General features: G+C 43.5%; 1 protein-coding gene and 1 long non-coding RNA gene across 2 annotated transcripts in view; one reads left to right on the forward strand and one right to left on the reverse strand.

Annotated features, from left to right (window-relative positions):
- Positions 1–8,907, reverse strand: part of LOC141744235 (uncharacterized) — a 92,158-nt gene extending 83,251 nt beyond the window's left edge. The window contains exon 1 of the long non-coding RNA XR_012587370.1: positions 8,489–8,907. This is a non-coding gene — a long non-coding RNA (uncharacterized LOC141744235). The remainder of the gene's footprint in view (positions 1–8,488) is intronic.
- Positions 8,908–15,349: 6,442 nt separating this feature from the next.
- NPY2R (neuropeptide Y receptor Y2) lies at positions 15,350–20,383 on the forward strand. Its single transcript, XM_074589732.1, has 2 exons — positions 15,350–15,476; positions 18,540–20,383. The coding sequence occupies exon 2, from the start codon at positions 18,576–18,578 to the stop codon at positions 19,731–19,733; it is 1,158 nt and encodes a 385-aa protein (XP_074445833.1). The 5' UTR covers positions 15,350–15,476; positions 18,540–18,575; the 3' UTR covers positions 19,734–20,383.
- The last annotated feature ends 649 nt before the right edge of the window (positions 20,384–21,032 follow it).

The following is a 21,032-nucleotide window of genomic DNA, read 5'->3' on the forward strand; positions in this document are numbered from 1 at the left end:
TTTAAAGATAAAGAAAGCATGATAAAAGACAGCTGCAGCGAGGAGAAGACAAAAAGAAATCAAGGGAAGGAAGACAGGGATGACTGTACAATGGATATATATTGACAGACTGAGAAAATTGGGGCTCAGGGCTCATGCAGAGAGAAGAGAAGGGAGAATCAAGTTTCAAACTGATTGTAAGAATAATACAGCTTTACTGATCTTTCCTTAGGTTTCAAGCTGGGATTGCCACTGTGGACTGAATCAAGACTAAATAGGGAACAGAGAGATGGAAGAAACTCACTGGTGCCCTGTATGACCTACTGAGACTGTGAGTAGATGGTGCCCAAGAGCCAGCCACCTCCCTCGCATGGTGTCATCAAGGATGTAAATGCCTGTGCTCTTGACAGCTTCCTAATGTGCTATGGCAGTACTGATGGAGATACAAAAGCTGGATAAAGCTTAAAAAGTGGGAGGGGGAGATGTTTACCACTTGACCTCAGAAAGTTAACTCAGGTCTCTGCAATGGTGGTTTAAGGGATGCAGCCACTGCTATTGGATACTGTCAGTCACACCTAAGAGTCTGAAAGTTAGTGATCCTTCAAAGGTGATTTAAATACTGGACACTATTGAATTTTCCCCTGGGGAATGCCAAAAAGGGTATTTGTCAGTGCTGATCCCAAGGGTGTTTGTGAGTAAAGAATGTGAGCGATAAACATTTTGCCCTCTACAGCACTAGAGGTGCCACTATTCTGCCTCTGGATTTGCTCCTGGACAGCTTAACGTATTCTCTCTCATGTTTCATGGCAATGCCGTGATTTATTTAGGCTGATGACAGAGGAAGATTAATGATTATATTTCCGGAACATCTAGTGCAGAAAAAGCACTGAAAACAGAATGGAGGAGTTAATCTGTGCATCCCAGCAGCCTTTACTCAGTCCCTCTTGAAACCGAAAACAAGCACAGAGAATGACTTCAGCTGAATTCACTGCAAGGTATAGGGAGTGCTGTGGGAGCGGGGCGAGCTGTTCAGCCTGGTTATAGAGAATACTGGCTTTCAAATTTTGATTCCTTACTTCACGCTGGGTAGTGAGCCCTCTGTGCTAGCAATGGAAAGTGTCAAGCAGCTGAGATCAATCAGGCATGATCAGAATTATGATTCGATTGTCCAGGGACAATGTCAGCAACGCGTTATAAGAACCTGTCAAACAAGAAAACAAAAAGTTTCTGCCTTGAGGGATTGTTCCTCAACAATCTCCAGCTCATCTGATCCCAGACTTCAACACTAACACATCCTAATATACCCTCTAGACACCCACTAAATTTCACAGTGTTTGAAATAAGCAGTGATTTTAGAGCACCTTTAAACAGAAACAAATTCCCATCCTTAATCATAGCAAAGCTCTTGGTTTTTTTCTTCCTCTGTGTGCGGCTACAATAAACCAAGCTAAATTAAAGGCTGATGCAAGCAACAGCAAATTAAATTTAAAATCAGTAACAGAATAACTGATTTTGCTTCTTACTATTGCTGTTATATATAGGGACACCCAGATTGTAAAATTATATGCAGAGCAAATTGCCATCCATTAATCGAAATGCCAGATAACCAGTCTGTGAGATTTCCCCCCGGCCCCTGATTAGCTATTTGCTCTCCTACTCTTGGGTGGGGCGGGGGGAGGAAAAAGAATAGACACCTCATTTCAACCCTTTGCTCAAATATAGCACATTTCCAGGGGACGTGATTTGGCGTTCTTCTCTCTGCATTGTGACACAGCAAATGGATATTAAAACCGCCACCTGATAATTGTCTTGAGATGTTGTGATACCTGATGAATATAAACAAGCAGCCGTAAGCATGCCTTGGAAGAGCTAGCAATGTATAAAGTAACTATTTTGTCAGTATTTTCTGCAACATAAAACCACCTTCTGGTGAGGGGCGGTGAAGAGCTCCTCAGCATTTTCAGCCTTTTCTCTGAGCTGGCAGAAGGAACAGAGAGAAATTGTGAAAAGTGAAGAAGCACTTTGCTGTGCAAGGTATTTAGAACAAGACGGACAGTGAAAAAGAAAAAGGTTGGGTAAGGAGAAGCTGCAGCATTTGGTTCTTATGAAATCCTCAAAGTGACAGGGAATGTCTGCTGAAAGGGATGACTCCTGCCCTTGCATGGGCTGCAAGATGCTCCATGAGGAGGAGATATGGTTTGCCACGGGCTCTGCCTGTTCCACGCCTGGCTCCTCGCCACCCTGCAGCCGGCACCACGGAGCCAGGCAGACAAACCCCGCTTTGGATGGTGTGTGGCAAGCAGGACAGACAGACCTCAGGCATGAGACAGCTCCTGCTCCTCTGGGTGTGTGATACAAGGAGCTGTGATAAGCCAGGGAAAGGACCTCCTCGGAGGATCAGCGGGTTATACAGCTTCCAGGACTTCCGCTCCTTCTGTAATTATTTAGGCCCAGCTTTTGGTACCTTTAATAGAGCAACTCCTCATTATTTGCTCATGCAAACTTCAACAGTCACAACATCAGAAAACCTGGGAACAAAATTCAGCTGTATAAACTCGACTCGGATCCAGAAATGTTAATGACTGTAGCAGAACAAAGCCCCAAAAATTCGTTTCTTAAAAATAAAATTTGGTTTGTGCCCGCCTAACTCATTCTTTTTGCTCAACATACTTCTTATTTAACTGGATTTACATCACTTTTAAATACTATAGATTTATATGAATGTTCCATATCTATTTAATGCTGTTTGTTCACATCCTTTCATTTTTGCAGAGACCCATATTTTTCCTAACTCCCCTGACAAAAATGACACGGCCAAACCAACGACAAAAAAAATCCCTGCCATTGATAATTACCACACAGTTCTTTCAGTTGAGAAAAATCCTGCACCATTTACTGCCTACTGAGACGCAATCAAAATTAAATGGGTGGAAATAACTCTGAAGTGGCAGCTTTAAGCTCTAGCAAAGGAGCGCAGGGTCTTATTTTCATGACAACACAGAAAATGGCCTTCTGGGTCAAACTAATCGTCCATTTCATCTCCAACAGTGGCAATAGGAAATGCTGTCTGGGGACAACTCGTGACCCTGCCTGTCTGCAGTCCATCCCCCTCACATTCCTCCAGCACCTGCCACCGCACCGAGGATGTCAGCGAGCACATTCCTGCCTCATCCTTCCAGGGGCTGTTTGTGGACCTGGTGTCCTGTAATTTGCCTGCTTTTGCCTTTTGTAACTTGCTGGTACTGTGGGTTTCTACAGCCTCCGGTAACAGCAGATTGCAGAAGGCAGAGCAGGTAGTGACCTGCTGTATTAAAAAAAGGACTTACTTTTTAGGTTTTAAACTGCTCTGCAACTAGTTTCAGTGATTGCCTATAGGACACTGCAGGACTTGGCAAATAACAATCCAGTATTTGCTTTACTCGCGGCCTTCAGGATTTTATAAACCTTGACCATATCCCACTCAGCCTGGGGGGGGATAAGATCATGAAAAGTCCCAGCCCTTTCTGCTTCCCTGTAACAACAACGGTTCCATCCCCTTAATCATCTTAGCTGCTTTTCTCTGCATTTTCTCTGATTTCCCTATATCTTTCTTAAAATGTGGAAATAGGATTGTACGCAGCGTTCAAGATGTGGATGCGCCAAGGTTTTATATTTTCTGGTTTGTTCTTACCACCCTTCCTGAGAACACCCAAAATTTTGTTGGCATTTTTGGCTGCTGTTGCATTTTGAGCAGATGAGTTCAGAGACCCCCAGGTCTCTTTCCTGAGCTGCAGCTGCCAGTTTTGAGTTCAGCGCTGTGTCAGCACGGCTTAGATTATTCTCCCTAGATGCACTATATAACTACACAGGGGCTCATCTGCCACTTCTTACCGCACTCGCCCAGCTGTGCCTTGCCTTTCTGGGGCTCCTTGCCACATGTGGGTACATCACTTGAGCCCCTGAAAGAGTTCAGTACCATTTGCAAGCTGAGACGTATTTCCGTACCCCTTCCTTCTGCGGGTCACTGATGAAGATCTTAAATAAAACTCATTCCCTAAGAGATGCTACCTCTCACTCTTCTTCATCCTGAAAAGTGACAATGAATCCCTTCGCTCCTTACCCTTTCCATTCATATAAGCGTCAGTCCCTTGGCAACTTCTTTTCCCCAGTAACATTCTGCTAGGCATCTTGTCAGGGAGTTGTCAAAAACCTGAAAAAATATCTATTTGCTATATAGATAACTTGTACGACTTCAGAAAGCCAGTGAGGCAGGGTTTCCCTTTAAAGGATTTACTGAGCAGTGGGAAGGTGAGAGGGGGGCTCCTTTCGATATCAACTCAATCCTTTGCATGTCTACCTGGGGCAGAAAAACTTAGACCAAAACAGCCTGAGGGAAGAGTTGCTGTGGAATCTGCAATAAAGCAAAACTGATCTACTTTGGACAGACCAAAACAAAGTCCAGTGCCTGCAGAAGCCTTCTGCGTGTGGAAACCTTCTCTACTACAGGCTCCAGGCTACCTAGCTAGTAAGGAGCTCCGATTTTGAACAACAGCTACAAGATCAATGTCCTACTTTCCAAAACAGCAGGCAAGTTTGGAGCGGATAACTCTGTCCTGTCCCCCTCCCTCGACTATCCGAAAAGCAGAAGACTTAAAGGCTTGCTCTGCAGAGCTTCTGGACCGGCCCCTCTGGAGCTATTTCTGCAATCCCAGGTAATGAATCCTCGTACATTTAGTTTCACTGGTCAGTTTTTGACTGGTTTTCTGCGGGAGAGGAGGTCGTCCACCGCAAGCAGACAGCAAGGGAGCTGCAAGCTATCATCAGCCAGGAAGGTGAGTCTGGATCTTGACACTTTTCCCCCAGACTGAGCACCTTTTTTAAGCTGTGGGGCTTGCAGTGAAGTACTGCTGAACACTGAAGTCAAGTCCTCTTCCCTTAAAACAAACATTGGTAGCAGAATCCAAGCCCTGATTTTAAATTGGCCTTTCTTGCACCACAATCCTAATACTTTCTAAAGTAGGACACATGTGTATGGTATAAAACTTTGAAAAAAACCGTGGATTAGATCTGGAACCGATTAATAGTTCACCAATGCAGGACTGTCAGATTTATTTGTACAGCACCAGAAGTTTGTGGGCTAAGCTCACCTAGGATTAAAAGAATAGTAATAACCTAAAGTCTGCTGTATGTGAAGCTCCCACAAACCTGATTTTTAAGTTTACACTTTTTTTCTCCCTTTCATTAAGCTTGGTATTATTTATTAATTTCATGATACATTAAAGGCTTTACTAACATGAACCCTCTGCAGTATAAATGGATGTCTTCCACAGAACGGCACAATGCAGATTCTTGTTCTATTTATATATATACATTAATAATTATATTTGACATGGGAATGATTTCAAAATAATGTTTCATTTTATAGTACACTATATCCCTGCAACCGTATTTATAAATGTGTGATGTAGCATTATTGCACTGTTCTATTGAGTTTACCAGGAAAAGGTCAGAGAACTGAGTGTGTCATCTATATTAAATATACATTTTTCTTAACTAGAAGCGTTCTTTTTATCAAGCTGAGTAAAAGTTCACAAAGAAGCATAAGCAACTAAGAGAATACTTTTCACTAGCAAATATTAGTATTTTATTACAATATTGCAATAGTAAAATTATTGCAGATTTCCTTAATGGTCAAACTAAGTTGTACACCTCCAAATAAAGGTGATATAGGAGATGCACATGTCTACTGCATTTGGTAACAGGGTGAGAGGTGATGGGTGGTGGATGCCGTGAGCCACTGCTGTAGCAAGAGGTTGATTTATTTTGCCTAAAGAGAAGTTTGAGCACAGTGAAGCACTTTTGTCTTCAAGCTCATTGATTTGCTGCCTGGTATTGCAATGTATCTTTGCAAAAGAATATTTGATGGTCAGGATTCTTCCCAAAAATAACACGTTTTCACTGCAATAAAGGTAAAGACGAGACGTATAAAGGTATATTTAAGATAGGCGATTTCAGGATTTCTGAACAGGAACAGGTTGCAGGTTGGTAGCTCCCGGAAGCAGCCTAGACCAACCGGCTTCACCATCTAAAAGTCCTGTTCTGCCCTGTTCAAACCTCGTATCAATTTTACCTCTGTTTTCAGTGGCATCAGAATAAAACCTTTCATTCTCGTGTCCTTCTTAGGAGCTGAGGTTTGCTTGGCAGCTCTTGACGTTTCAAGGAGCAAGCTGTAGGCCTTATGCCTCCAGGCAGAAGGTACTCAGATGACTCCAAAAGAGCAAGTAAATGGTTAGCAAGGGAGAGTCAAGGTCTTTTACACTGCTGATTTTTCTGTAATTTTAGAGTATACGATCACAAGCTGTCCTGCAAATAAGGCACAGAATTTCCCAACAGCAGCTCCCACTTATTCTTGGACTTGTGCAGAGGTCAGGCAGATTCGTGCTTATTTTTAAACTAGCAATACTTTTTTTTTTGTGTGCTATGTTCTGTATACTTCATAGTTTGACTTGTATTTGTAAGATCTGAGGGAATGAGGTAAGCTACTGAAGTAAATCCATGCTGGGGAAAAGCCACCCCTTGATATACAGAACTGACTGCAGTTTTTGACACAGGGATGTCTATTCTGCTTAGTTGCTGAATGGTCAGAAATAATACTCACCTGAAAAACTATCAAGTGCAAACCTCTGCCAGAGCACAAATAATTTAAAACTGTGAGGTTAGGATTTTCAGTGGTGGCTGAGAAGACAGATACCCAATTCCTATTAGGTTTAAGGGAAAGCTAATTTCCTTCAGAAATATGTTTGTAGCTTAGGGTGTAATGGTTGTGCTAATATTTAGCTACAGGATAGAAGATAAAATGTTCTGGACTGTTTGGAGATAAAATTAAGTTTTTTTGTTCAATGCTTCTGTCTTTTTTCTCTGAAAAGGTAAATCACCTAAACAATTGACTTTTTCATAGTTATGATTTCTTTAAAATGTCATAAGGTGGTAGAAAATCTAACAAAAATTACCCAAGAATTTATCTTAATTCCTGTTAATGATATTCACTGCTTTCCCACTAAGTAGGCCAGAGATATTTGCACTATAAAGAACAGGACTCTTCTTCGCTGAAGAGAGAAACAAGCTGGTAAAGAAGCAATGTGCCAAATTTTGCTCTCAAATTTTGTAGCGAAGCAAAGGTAAAGACAAAGAAGATCTCTCTTCTTCTCACACACAGACATTAACATCTTTTTTTTTCTTTTCTGATGGTGAACAAAATTTGCTATTAGAAGAGAGAAGAGTACATCTGATAGCCCCAGGAGGGGAGATGAACAGGTATGTATGGAAACAGGTATGTACAGAAACTTGTGGGCAAGATGAGGTTGGGAAGGAGGTGATAGGAATGAAAGAAGGTGGAAATGGATGGGAGTGTCCTGACTGGCAGGAATCAAAGCCAGAGGAAAGTGAGAATCACGGGGAAGACTTGGGAATAAAGGGGGAGGGTGAATTGGTGAGAGCCAAAGGGTAGATTTTTGGTACCTAATGGAAAAGCCAGGGTGAGACGGGATGTGTGGAGATAGAGAGAAACAGAGTGGTCCCTAGTCACTGAACAAAACTCTGCCACAGCATCTGTAGAGAAATCTGCTTTTCCTGAATCTCCTCACTGAAACTTGTTGATAGGAATGTGTGGTATTAACTTCATGTAAGGGCAGATCCATCTAAACGCGCCATCATCTACACCGTTAGCTAAAGAATTAGAGAGCTGTGTGAAAGCGTAAGATCGCCAACATGACAAAAACTTATACAGAGGTCGGTATCGGTTTACAGATGAAAATAACCAATTTTTTGTTTGGCAATTTTGCTCTTCTCATATAGATATTTTGTTCTGGAACACAGTAAATGATATTTAGGAGTAGGGAGTCTACATCAGGAGCTTTTCTGGGAGAACTATTTTGGCCAGTTTCCCCATGCAGACAAGTCCCCATCCCGCCACCCCCCCACCTTTGTGCACAACAAGGAGAATATTGCACAGAGATTCTGTAAGGACAAATTCGATACAATCTGCAAAGCATTAAGGCCCAAATCCTGGTTTTGTGTACCTGGAATCAATGGGCACTAGGTGTTTAAATGCCTAAAAGGATCTGGGGAACAGCTGCTCATACACTGGATTCCAGTCCAGATACTGATGGTGAGAAAATTTACTCACATGTCACCATGATACCAAGGAGTGACAGGTAGAATTCCTTTCGCTGAAGTTTAGGTACCCACAGCGTACACAGAACTAGCTGCTGAGGTTCCCACTATAGTCAGAGAAGGTCTTGTAAACAGTTGATGGTGTTTAGGGTGCAATTCATCTGACCAAACCTAAGTATCCGTTTTAGGAGGGGATGAATCAAGTTTTAAACCCCACCTGTTAGAGTAAGTAGCTCTCTCCTGACTACACAGGGAGTCTAGGACAACTAGCTCAGATGCAAACACCTCTGCCACAGACAGCCACACACAGCCTCTGGAGATGCTTTTACATTTCTATGGGGAGCCATATATCTCTTACCATTCCCCAGGACGCTGAGATGATCGTTCTGCAACTGGCGGGGCAGGGAGGTGACACTGAAGAGCAGCTGAACCTTCCCAGCTCCAGCCTGCAAAAGCAGCGCTGCAGGAAGAGCTTCTTGCCGAAGGAAGGGCTGTGCCAGTCGGACGTGCGGGGTGAAGGGATTAGATCTTCAGGGAACGGTTGCAGAATTTCACTGGAGCACGAAGGAGGCTTTCAGCTGATCTGGAAAAGCGGGAGCTGACACATTCCTTTGTGCCGAAGGCGGGAGGTATGGATAAGCTGTGTGCACAGATGGTGCTCTGGCTGCTGATCTCGTTGCGGTGTGCAATCACAGAAGAGTTAGCCTTCCAATCATGCCAAACCCCTACCCACTTTTTCGCCGAGCCTCTTCCCATCCCCTCTCCTCCATCCTAAAATACTCCTAGCAATTAAAATGCCATCAATCTCTGCAAAATGTGGGTGTGAATCACGGGCAATTAACAAAGGAAAGCAAAGAGTTCATTTAGAAAACTGCCAGTTCAATTCTGAGTGGGAGGCAGACTTTTTAGAAAAGTATCAGAGCACTTTTTCAACCTTGTGAAGCTTGGCTGACAAGCTTAACTTGTTCACAAACAGAGCCGTCAGTCAAAAACGGGACAGTAAAGTTTCACTACAGCGGCAGATGTGGCACCTGTAATGGAAAGTATCCCGTCGATGTATCAGCAAGGAAGAAGATGGAGCGGTTGAAACTCTTCAGCATTTCTGGATGTTAGCGTATGAGTCACAGCATTACAGTTCGAGAAGAGGGCCGTACAGGTTTGCTGCACTTAGCCTAAAACAGATGTCCTTCTGAAGTTCCAAAACTGTGACAGAGTGCACAAAAGAAACAGCAAGGACGTAATTTGTTAAAATGATTTGAGGTGATAATAGGTATGGAAAATGTTCCCTTATCACACCTTCAGCAATTGAAGTAATTTCTCAAGGACAAAAAATGCTTACAAATGAAATCCATGAATTTAATGCCATGTATTGTTACCAAATGGCATTATTCCATCAAATGCCACACAGAGGTACAGAATGTCTCTGGATGAAGCCAGTGAGTGGTTTAGCACAGCCTGCAAATTCTGTGTAAATGTGAAAAAATGAACTGAAATAACATGCTGAAAACTTAGGAGAATTAATTCATTTTCAACAACATGTGGGAAGGATACTCACTTGCCTCTTAGCAGTTGCGTCACTGTCTCGTGAACTGCAAGTAAAAAATACATTTTTTTTATGTCAGATGACAGAGTTTCATAAATTACTTGAAACTTTTTAATTGTAACTTATATTTATGCTCACAATGAACATGATGTGTTTTACATGGCATTACATATCAGACAGAATTATCAGAAGGCCTGTTTTCATTCATGGATGCCATTTATTCAACAAAATAATTTCATTTGTGATAGGTTACCCTATCGATATTGATTCTTCCAAGCATCTCTTCAGGAACCTAGATGCCAACCACACCAACAGTCATCTTAATGTAGGCTGGCTGAGCAAGGGTCAAAAGATGACACTTCCCTTGAGCTTAAGAGCAACCCAAGAAAGTTCCTTTCTCATGAAAAGAGAATCAAATCATAACCAAAAAAAAAAAAAGTCACATGGATCTTTTTGAAAAATAAGCTCATTAAAATATATTTCCGAGTAATAATGCATAGTCAGCGGCATGCTCTATGCACTCTCTACAAGGAGAAGAAAACATATGTAACCTTTATGATCAGTTTTCTATATTCTAAGAAATGTACTTGGAGAGGGGCAAACACATCTAGGACAAACTTTTCCATCTTTCCAGCTTAGTTCTGTTTGTCTCAAAGACCATTCATTCAGTACTTCGGCAGATTTCATTGGCAAGTCGAAAACTGAGCTTGAAGACCATCCAATTAAGTCTCATGAACACACGTAGCTTTTCAAAATTGTTATAAAGAATAATTTTTAGGTAAAGACAAGGTTGAGCGGCATTGCTGCTTGTAACAGCCGAGGATTTCCAGAATTAGAAAGAACTGACGTACAAGCAAGCGTACAGCAAACAGATATAGTTGACTCACTTTTGGAAACCATTTAGAGATATATTGCTTTCCCAGCTACCGGAAACTGAGGACTGAAGTGTGTACGATATTCAAGCTCTAAGCTATATGTGAGAATCTATTTTCTATGATGAATGCTCTAAAAATAAACAGAGTATGCTTGCCTTGGGAACGTCTAAAACCTCTTTAGAAATGGCAACAACTGGTTGTATACCAAACTTTCAATATCTTAATGAAGTGTCACCTTCCACATTACATTTTGGAGTTTACAGAAATCTCCGTATTTAAAAAGAAATGGAATTAAGGAAAAAATAGGATTTTACGAGTTTGAAAAAAAAAATACGTCTAAAATGCGAGCAACAGAAAATACTGTAAAATGGTTTATTCCTTGTATTTTTTAAATCCAATTAAATGTTTGGTCAGCCTCTTGGAATTCCAGATGACAGAAAGCAGATCTTAATAAAGGTTGAGTAGTTCTAGTGGCGGTTTGGTAATGAAAAAACCATAGAAAACCCTGTGAAGAAATGGCAATTTCTATTTTCTCTGCAGAGAAAGGATAGCATGGTGGTAAAGCGAATGAATGAGATGGCAAAATATATACTGAGAATATAAAGAAACACCAAGAATGTACTCATTGCATAAGGATTGCCAATTTGGGACACTGAATGAAGCAGTGGACCTTAAAGAAAAATAATGTGGCTAGTTACTTAAAGACTGTATCATAGTTATGTAAACACAAACAGCTGTTTTGGTGTGAAATGGGTGACTTTAAACCTGTCATTTCTTGGATGAGCTACTTGACTGTACAGTTTTAACTTTCTTTAAATGACACAGGGGTGTGGCAATGCGCTAGATGCTTTGAGAAGACCACGTTTGACACGCAGCGCTGAGCTCTGCAGCCCTGTCGTATGTGGAAATGGTGCCGAAACCCAGTCACAGTCTGTGAGCACACAGGCAATGGAAGCAAGCCTTTGGTGGTATTAGCTTTTGAACCAGCTGCACTAAACTGATTGTTTAACCAGCACCGGCTGTGAAGTACCGCTGTTAGCAACTTGAAGTTGGTACTTATACATATCTACCAATTTCTTACATTCCCTGCTGGCGAGTATTTATCCCCTTAGTCATCTAAGGCAGATTGATTACACTTATTTATGCATACAGCTATTTCTTATTACTGCATTTGAAAAAGAGAGAGAGGTAGAATTGAACCTGTGAGGCCAAATATAAACCAAAAAGGAACAAGAACAAATCACAGTTTATAAGTGTATTCCAAAATGTTCACAGGTCTATATGAATAGAAACTTCATTCTTTAGCTACTTAAACAATTTTGTTCTGGCCTTTTAAGCAAGAAAAATCTTTGTCTTGTATAATTTTACACTTTCTGATCTCCGTGTTGGCCCCATATAAAAGATTCAGGACAGATATTCTCTCTTAAGGTCATGTTTTCAGGTATTATTGTTGTTCTTTCCATTTTATTTTTAAAGGACTGTCCACGACACATAGAACGCTTCATTCCCTAAAACCTGACTCACTCTAGGAAAATCCGCATGATGAAGGACTGGCAGAGTTTGGCTCAAGTGAGTGGCATGCAGCTCAGCACTGCTTTGAAAGGTCAGTGCTCAAGGGACAGTGGTTTCTTTTAAATTCACTCCTTACAGTAAATGAAATAAGGAGAACGTTGTCTGGGGACAGCAGATGGGACAGATGCTGCCTTTTCTGTCTTGCTGATATTCATCAAGCCTTATTTGCCACTCCGGCAAACCTGATGTTGGACAATTTATGAGCAAAGACTGGCAACTCTTTCCTAGCTCTATGATTGAAACAAAAGTCGTTACTTCTTCAAGTCTGGGTGCTACATGCAGACCTTTCTTTTGCTTCTGAGAACTGGTAAACTTCTGAGGAGCTGGCAGAAATACTTATTACTCCCTCTGAAAAAACTCCATGTCAGATGGAATTTGACAAGACAATTTTCTAACAGTGTAGAGAGTTAAACAGATACTGTCAGAAGTAAGCTATGTATATCAAATTTCTTACACCCTGCCATACCTCCATAGGTGTGACTTAGAGTGGAAACAACCTAAGTCCAACATATTTTTTTCAAGCTGTTAAGCTAGGATATCCGTATTTCACCTTAGTACAGCAAAAGCTCATTTATAGGCTTGCCTTAAACAGGAAGCTGGGATTTAAAGTTCACGTAGCTCATTTATTTAGCGCAAGCTCACCTACACAGTCTAACTTACAGTCTATATCAAGACATAGGAAGAGTGTAGCCAGCAGGCTGAGAAGCGGCTATTCCCCTCAATTCACCAGTTGTGAGACCACATCTGAAATACCGGGTCTAGTCTGGGGCTCCCAGTGCTAGAAAGACATTGACAGACTGGAATAAGTCCAACAAAGGGCCACCAAGATGATGGAAGCTGGACCACGTAACTTTCAAAGTGGGACTGAGGGAACTGAGTTTGTTCAGCCTTAAAGAAGGTTAAAGGGAAATCTAACTACTGTCCACAACAGGAGTAACACAAGGCTAGGACAAGAGGCATTTGGTACAAGCTGTAATATGGGAAACTCTGACTTGGTACACAGAAATTCTGTCTTACTGGGAGGGTCGTCAAATCCTGGGATGGGCTGCTCAGTGAGGGCAGTATCTCTCACTTTGGAGATACTCAGAACATGCCTGGACATAGCCTGGGGCAACCTGCTGCACCTAGACCTGCTTTGAGCACGAGGCTGGATGAGAAGACCTCTGGAAGTCCTGTGCAACTTACATACTTCTGTGATTCAATGACTCTGGGCTTGTTGCGGTTTATGGGATACGAATTTAAGTGCACACAAAGAACAGTATCCCCAGTGGCTTTGGATGCGGTCACCCAGCAGCACATTTCATACTGAACAGCCTACTTGCCACTTGACTCTTTCTGCCCTTGATACTAGTGTTTTCATGGGCTTTTGGTTCAAGGTGGTGTTTATGGGGCCCTTCACTACCACTCTTTTATGAGCAATAAAAACTGCTGTTGTTTATTGGAAATGCACTCCCATGAAGAATCTCAGTTACGCCTGAACACAGAGTCACCTTGTAACAGGAAATAATCCCTTCTCTCCCTTGCGTGGGAAGCCAGCCCTCGCTGGCTTAACAGTTTATAGGAACTTGCACATCTTCTTGACTTTCTCTAGGAGTTTGGAAGTGAAAGTAAGGAACAGCTTTTCCTCAGCTATGGGATCCACAGATGATTTGAGCTGGACAGATTGTACAGATTTGTAGCATTTCACTACACTCTCCAAGACATTAGGAGCAGCAAAAATATATATTAAGCTAGAAAGAGTACACGGAGTAGGGCACAATAGCAACACCCCTGAGATGAGTGAAATGCCGCTGTTGACTATTTGTAAGAGAATGGAACGGAAGAACTGCAGGCTGTTACAGCCATATATTATACAAGTGCTCTAATTACTAAAACTCATGGCATGCATTTATGTCTGCTGGTAGACCAAAAAAGAAATCCTACAATTAAATTGACTTGGGAAATGAAATAAACAGGGGTAGGAGAATTGAAACTCCTGGCTCTTTATTTAGTCATCAAAGAAAGCTATTTTGCAACAAGCCAGGAGCATTCCATTAACAGTCTCAGAAGTGCTGAAGGACTAAGAGTGAGGCCCTTCATGAAGAGATAGCCTGAATTAGTAAAGATCTAAGGGGGTTCTCAAGCCATATTTTGAATTTCAAAACAAACTCTAAATCGCTGAAGTTACTCCTTGATGTGCCGTTTACATTCTGTGCGCTTGATAAGTACATGCTATTGAGCTATAACCAAAGCAAGAAGCATTACCTTTGGCAAAGGAGGAGGTCTGGTACAGTCTCCTTTAGAAGAAAAGAGCGACAGAAGAGGGAAGATAGTTGCTGATCCTTGAAACTACCTGAAATATTAATGCAAATTTACCTTAAGTGATAGAAAGTAAAGGAGCATTCCTGTTCTGGATAGCAGCTTCTGTAAGGTTTGGGAAGAGACTTGTCCAAGTGTCAGTGCTGGAGGCACAGAGCAAGAAAAGTCTCTCAGTTCCTATTCTTGGGAGCTACAACTAGGGCTGAAGCACTGTTCGGTGAATCAGGCCCTCCGACTATGCATTGAGAAGACCTTCCCTTGAATCTCAGAAGTTATACCTAGGAGACAGGCATCAGGCACACAGCAGAGCAGAACCTATTAGCAGAACGTTATGGATTTAACGAAGCTAGATTCTACCAGAAGGGCCGCAATGCCGGCTGGAGCCAGTCCTCAGTTAAGCTGGCTGGCAAGAGAGCTTTTTTGAAAGGTTGCTGAATATAGAACTAAATAAACAGCAGCTGTTGTCTTTACCTTTCAGCCTCGTAAATAAAAATGCAATCTTTTATTTTGCTCTTGACAGAATATGTAAATGCTTTATTCACCCTTACGCCTGCCCTGGCAACATCCACTTCATCTTCTTATGGGGAAAGCAAATCTGTGCGAGCCGGGGTGCTTGTAACAGGGATTCCAGGAGTTGTTTGAAGCAAAGGCATTCCCTTTACACTGCTCCAGAAGGCAGTTCGGGGAGTGGGAAAACTGGGAAGCAGGCGCTTCCACCGGACCCGGCACAATCCCCCTTCCTCCAAACCCCTGGTTTTTTCCACGCCGGCACCGCTAAGTGCGGCGCAGCCCACAGACCGCCACAGCGCGACCCCCAGCCCCCTTCCCTGAGCCCGAGCCGCCTCTCCCTCCCTCCCTCCCTCCCGGAGCCGCGGCTGCCCAGCCGGCCCCGCCGCCCCCCCCGAGCCCTTCCCCGGGCGGCGGGGCCGGGCCGCCCCGTCCCGCCCCGTCCCGCCCCCCGCTCCCCCGGCGTGCGGGGGCCGCTGCCGCCGCCGCCAAACTTTCGACGGTCCTCGCCGCGCCGCTGCCCCATCGTCGGTGAGGAGAGAACCCTCCCGGTGAGTGTGCGAGGGGAGGGCGGCGGGGGCGCGGGGGGACCCGCCGTGGGAGGCGGGAGCGGCCGCTCCTTTGCGGGGCGAGGGGGCTCCGCTCCCCGCCTCGCCCAGCCCTGCCCTGCCCTGCCCTGCCCTGGGAGACCGGCTCCCGTGGCGAGAGCCGGCGGTGGCCACGCTCGCCACCCCGGGTGCATGTGGGAAGGGGGGGACAGGGGAGCGCGGCCGGCGCGGGGTGGCGTTGGGCTGCCCGCAGCGCCCGGGGAGGGCTGCCTTCCCCCGGGCAGGGCGCCTGGGGAGCGGCGGGAGGACGGCGGCGGTGGCACCCCGGAGGGATGCTTGCCGCCACCTTCGCCTCCGGCAACCCCCAAGCCTTTCCCAGCGCGGGCACTGCGGTCCTGCTGGAAATGCTGCTTGCTAATGTAAGCACGTATTGCGCCCTTTTTGCTTACTCGCTCTCAGAAACGAATTAAAGCCTCTGTGGGCCTTCCTCTGCCGAAAGTTAGATACAATTTGATGCCCGCCCCTGAGGATATGACTGCCTGGAAAAATAAAAAATAATAGGGACCCCCCACCTCCCCCCCAGTGCTGAGTAGTATGCAAGGTGTGCAAATAAATGCCATCAGCTGGAGAGTTCATACCAAAACAGGGTCCTGTCAAACACTACCTGAGGCATCAAATGCCACCTCAGTTTCCCCCCGTACTCTGAAAGCAGCTGATTCTTTGCCCACGTAACTGTCCCATCGACAATGTCAAAGTTGTCCAATTTATTTCATCGCTTACTGACACACTGCTTGAAACCCTGGTTGTCCCTCCTCCCTCCCTCAGTTTTGTCTTATTGGCAAGACAAAAATGCCTTTCATCAGCCCAAACAGGGCAGTAACAAATAAAATAAAAGCGTCAGAACAAAAGAAGGCTTTGCTAAAAAAAAAAAAAAGAGGTTGGAAATAGGAATTAATAGAAAGTCAGGGACTAGAGAAACGGGTGAAAATATTGTTTGGGAAGAAAGGGATGCTACGTTCTTTGGCTGAGCTACATCCTTCTGCTTCTATTTATGGCAAAGGAGGGAAAAACCTGTGAAATTTGCCTTCCCTCTTACTGTTCTACTACACTGTGTAAATATGACCTGCTCTTATTTTGCACTGAAAAAATTATGAGATTTTGAAGCACCTGACAGTTCAGGGACCTCACCAAATCTCTACTCTAGTAATATATGCAAGCATAATTCTTGGGTGTAGGTACACAGGTTGAAGGAAAAAGCTCAGCAGAGTTCTGAACTTCTGTGTACATAGCCTTGGCTCTGCAAATTGGGCTGGATCTCTTACATTTTTAACCTGGTGGACTAAAGGTGTATTGATAAGGAGTCCCTTCCTGCCACCCGTACTGAGGCTAGTAGTTGATAACTGATTATATTACTGAAAGCTGCAGGTTAAGCTTGTAGAAACAGCTGGCATATCTCAGCTAGGTGCCTCACAGTTTCACATCTCAGGCTTACACTACTAATTGTATAGTAAATGTTTACTAAATACTGTAGCATAATTCTGACTGGTTTAGTTGGAGAAAAAATACCTTTCAGTTCACGCAGTCAATCTGTTGCTTTTGCAGAAAGAGGTTGTTTGGGATATTGTGTGGGATGCAAGCAAACGCAAAGGACTCAGTCACCTCCTGGTCGACAGCCCTCATTTCTCAGTTAGGAAGTAGCACCTAAGGATGTGACTGATAGATGGGGACAGAGGTAGGAATGAAAACCTACAATGAAGTGGATCTGATTTTTTTAAAAAATTAAAAATAATTTTAAAAAAGCCACATGAAACCAAAGGCATTAATAGCTAGACTGCCTTTTTAGGCAGACCTGAATTTGAGATGAACTAAGCTATGTGTAACACCTGATAGCAAGAAAGTGACATTTCTTCTCTACTCTTGCTTTCCTTAGGGAACGTATGAATGGGGAAGCAGAGTTGGTAACTCAGGTTTGGCTTCCCGTCAGTGGCCAACAGTGGTGTTTTCTTGGTGAGCCCACTGGGCACTGGCAATTTCTTAGTATTTCCCCAGGTCAAGCCAAGGCGTCCGCAGGTGCTCACTTCGCATGCCACCCATGGTCTGGGCAGTCTGCGTGGGGACATGCACGTTTTACATAGGACTGAAGTCCAAGTCAGCAATTAACTGTAAAACATCCATATATCCATCCATGCCTACTGAAGTCTTCAGGCAGCACAGAATTTGGCTCAGCCTGCGTAGGGAAGGCAACAAAACGTGATTTTGATGCCAGTGGTGGAATTCTTACTGACATCAGCAGGGGAATGATTTGCTCTTCTCTGTGACAGCAGTCAGAAATGAATCCCTGATAGGCACCCTCCAAGGAGCTGTGTTTTCTCAAACATTACACAGAATGGAAATATTATGTATAACTGAATCTTAATTGTTTCTTGACTTAATTTAAGCATTAATAGGTTACACAGCGATTTCAGAGAAATGCTATTATTTCAGTTCAGTTAGAGTGGTCTTTTTGCTTGCCATGTGGCACAAACTTTCCTAAAAGAAAGTTTCTTCAAAAAAGATTTCAGTAATTAGTTCTCTGGTGTTACGGAGGGACATAAACCTATAAGAATTTAGTAACTGTTTAAAGGAAACACTTTCCATTAAGGAAAAGCTGGAAGATTATTATGCTAATAGCAGTCTGGATGGTGCCGTTCCATGTAGAATTCCCATAGGTATTAATGGAAGTTTTGTGCTAAATCAGCAGTAGTTTTAGGTAGTGGATTGTATAAAAGGATATGCTGCCCAGCAGGATCTTAATCCTTCTGCATTTACTTAGGCAAACTTTGTCTTTGAAATGCTTTTGAAATCTGTCCCAATTTTCAGCAGGAGTCATGCCTGAATAATATTACAGGATCGGGCTTCAAATGTAAGGGCAACAGAATTTAAATATATTAAGACAGATCGTCTTTTAATCCTGAGATGTAGAACGTGGGTTAGAGGAGGAAAGAGCTGTAGCTTTAGCTCGTTGCTTCTTGTCTTAGCTACCGTGGACTGATTTCTCCACGTGTTCCTGTACTGTTTTGTTTTCAGGGACAGCTCTGTTGCTTAGACCAGGCTTCTGCAAGGATGGGGCCCCTGGAAGCAGTTGGCGAAGAAAACCAGACAGATGCAATGAAAATGGAGCTGTTCACCAAGCTGTACTTGCCGAGATACACCACCCCGCTCAACGAATTGGCTCTGGACCCTAAACCAGAACTGAAGGACAGCACAACGCTAGTTGAAGTGCAGATAATCCTCATCTTTGCTTACTGTTCCATCATTCTGCTGGGGGTCATCGGGAACTCCCTTGTCATCCACGTGATCATCAAGTTCAAAAGCATGCGTACAGTGACTAACTTCTTCATTGCCAACCTGGCTGTGGCTGACCTGCTGGTGAATACATTGTGCCTGCCCTTCACTTTGGTTTACACCCTGTTGGGCGAATGGAAACTTGGCCCCGTCTTGTGCCACCTGGTGCCTTATGCCCAGGCTCTTGCTGTGCACGTGTCTACCGTTACTTTGACTGTCATCGCTTTGGATCGGCATCGTTGCATCGTCTACCACTTGGAAAGCAAGATCTCGAAGCGGATCAGCTTCCTGATTATAGGAGTTGCCTGGGCAGTCAGTGCCCTGTTGGCAAGTCCTCTGGCCATCTTCCGTGAGTACTCATTGATCGAGATCATTCCTGACTTCAAGATTGTGGTCTGCTCTGAGAAGTGGCCAGGGGAGGGGCAGCTCAACTATGGCACCATCTACAGCATCTCCATGCTCCTGATCCAGTACGTGCTGCCCCTGGCAGTTATCTCCTATGCCTATGCTCGTATCTGGACCAAGCTCAAGAACCACGTTAGTCCTGGGGCAGGGAATGACCACTACCACCACCGGCGGCGGAAAACCACTAAAATGCTGGTTTGTGTGGTTGTAGTGTTCGCTGTCAGCTGGCTGCCATTTCACACCTTCCAGCTAGTCAGTGACATTGACAGCCAGGTGTTAGACCTGAAAGAATACAAACTGATCTACACAGTGTTTCACGTCATTGCCATGTGCTCAACGTTTGCTAACCCCCTTCTCTACGGCTGGATGAACAACAACTACAGGACGGCCTTCCTCACAGCCTTCCAGTGTGAACAGCGGCTGGACTCCATCCACCCTGAAGTATCAGCAGCTTTCAAAGCCAGGAAGAAACTGGAAGCAAAGAGGATTCAATTCCCTGGAGACTCTTTCACACAACCTACCAATGTCTAAGATGTCTGACTTTAAAGAAGAAATTATATATGTTACAGACCAAGGGATAGATCCATTTTGACACATGCATTTTTAATGCATATTTTTATTCATAAATGGTGAAAGAAAAGTTGCAAGGAAGTCAAGGCAGGTGGTATGATTTGAGGGGAGTTGATTGGCATCAAGAGTGTGTAACTCTACAACTCCAAGGAAGTAAAAGGGAGAGACTTTGTTTATGGCTGTCTCTGACGGGGTAAGAGACGCTCCCATCCCTCCCATCGCTTTTTCACAAGTCTAAATGACAAAGGCAGAGTTTGCTGGTTTTGCTATAGGAAGGCAAATGGCTGATTTGGAGCGTAGGAATATTGACGGTAGGAGCAGGTAATTTTTATGTTGCATACGGAGATCAGGGAGAACAGAAATCTGCCAGGAGAACGAAGCCTGTCTGGGAAGAATGGGCTGTGCTGGTTAAACTTTTCAGACCCCTTCTCTCCCACAGGCACCTTTTGTGAAGATAAGGGAATTAAGAAGAGAAATATGTTACTGGTTTTGATTTGTACTGAAGTACTTCAAACCAAAGCATTTAAAATGGATTAGGGGAAAAAAAGAGAAGAAAAAAAACCAAAACAAAACCAAAAACCCCAACAGATTGAATGTGAAGAAAGGTCAAGTTTCTACATAAAATGAAATGTGGGTTTTGGTCAATCAAATGGGGTAAAAAGTCATTCCTTAAGAGTTGGCTGTGGTTATGCTGGTGAGGAAATTGCAAGCCTGTGACCAGATCAGTTATTCCCTGCAGATCCCTCCCTTTCATTCTGCTCTGGGAACAGCTCACAAATGCAGTGCTTTAAAGTGGCGTTTGAGGGCAGGGGATGCAGGCTCAGGTCTTCTGTGAGCACTTCATAAACTGCCAATGTTTTAATTTTCAGGACCTGCTTAAATGTCTAACGTGTTATTAACTCCACAGGCTTTGAATTGTTGCTGCTTTCTTCCTGGATAATAAAACAGCAGATAATTTTGATCCTCTGGAAAGGCTGCTAGATGGTAATGTGCTTTTACTTATTGTGGTTTTATGTCACACACTCATCTCATCTTGGAGCTTTTTCTGTCTTTAGCCTTTGTAAAAATTAAGAACATCTGAATGACTGTAACCTAATAACAGTATGCTAGCTTTATGTGATAACCTATCAGTTATTCTGCATGCTGTAGTTAATAGTTAAATTCCTTTTTTGCTCAGGTATAAAATTTTAATCTGTTTACTGTGTTGTAAACAGCAATGTTCAACTCTTCTGTGTCTTTGTTTAGCCTCTTTGAACTTAT

The sequence above is a fragment of the Larus michahellis genome, chromosome 5, assembly GCF_964199755.1.
Source record: "Larus michahellis chromosome 5, bLarMic1.1, whole genome shotgun sequence".
Lineage (NCBI taxonomy): Eukaryota > Metazoa > Chordata > Aves > Charadriiformes > Laridae > Larus > Larus michahellis.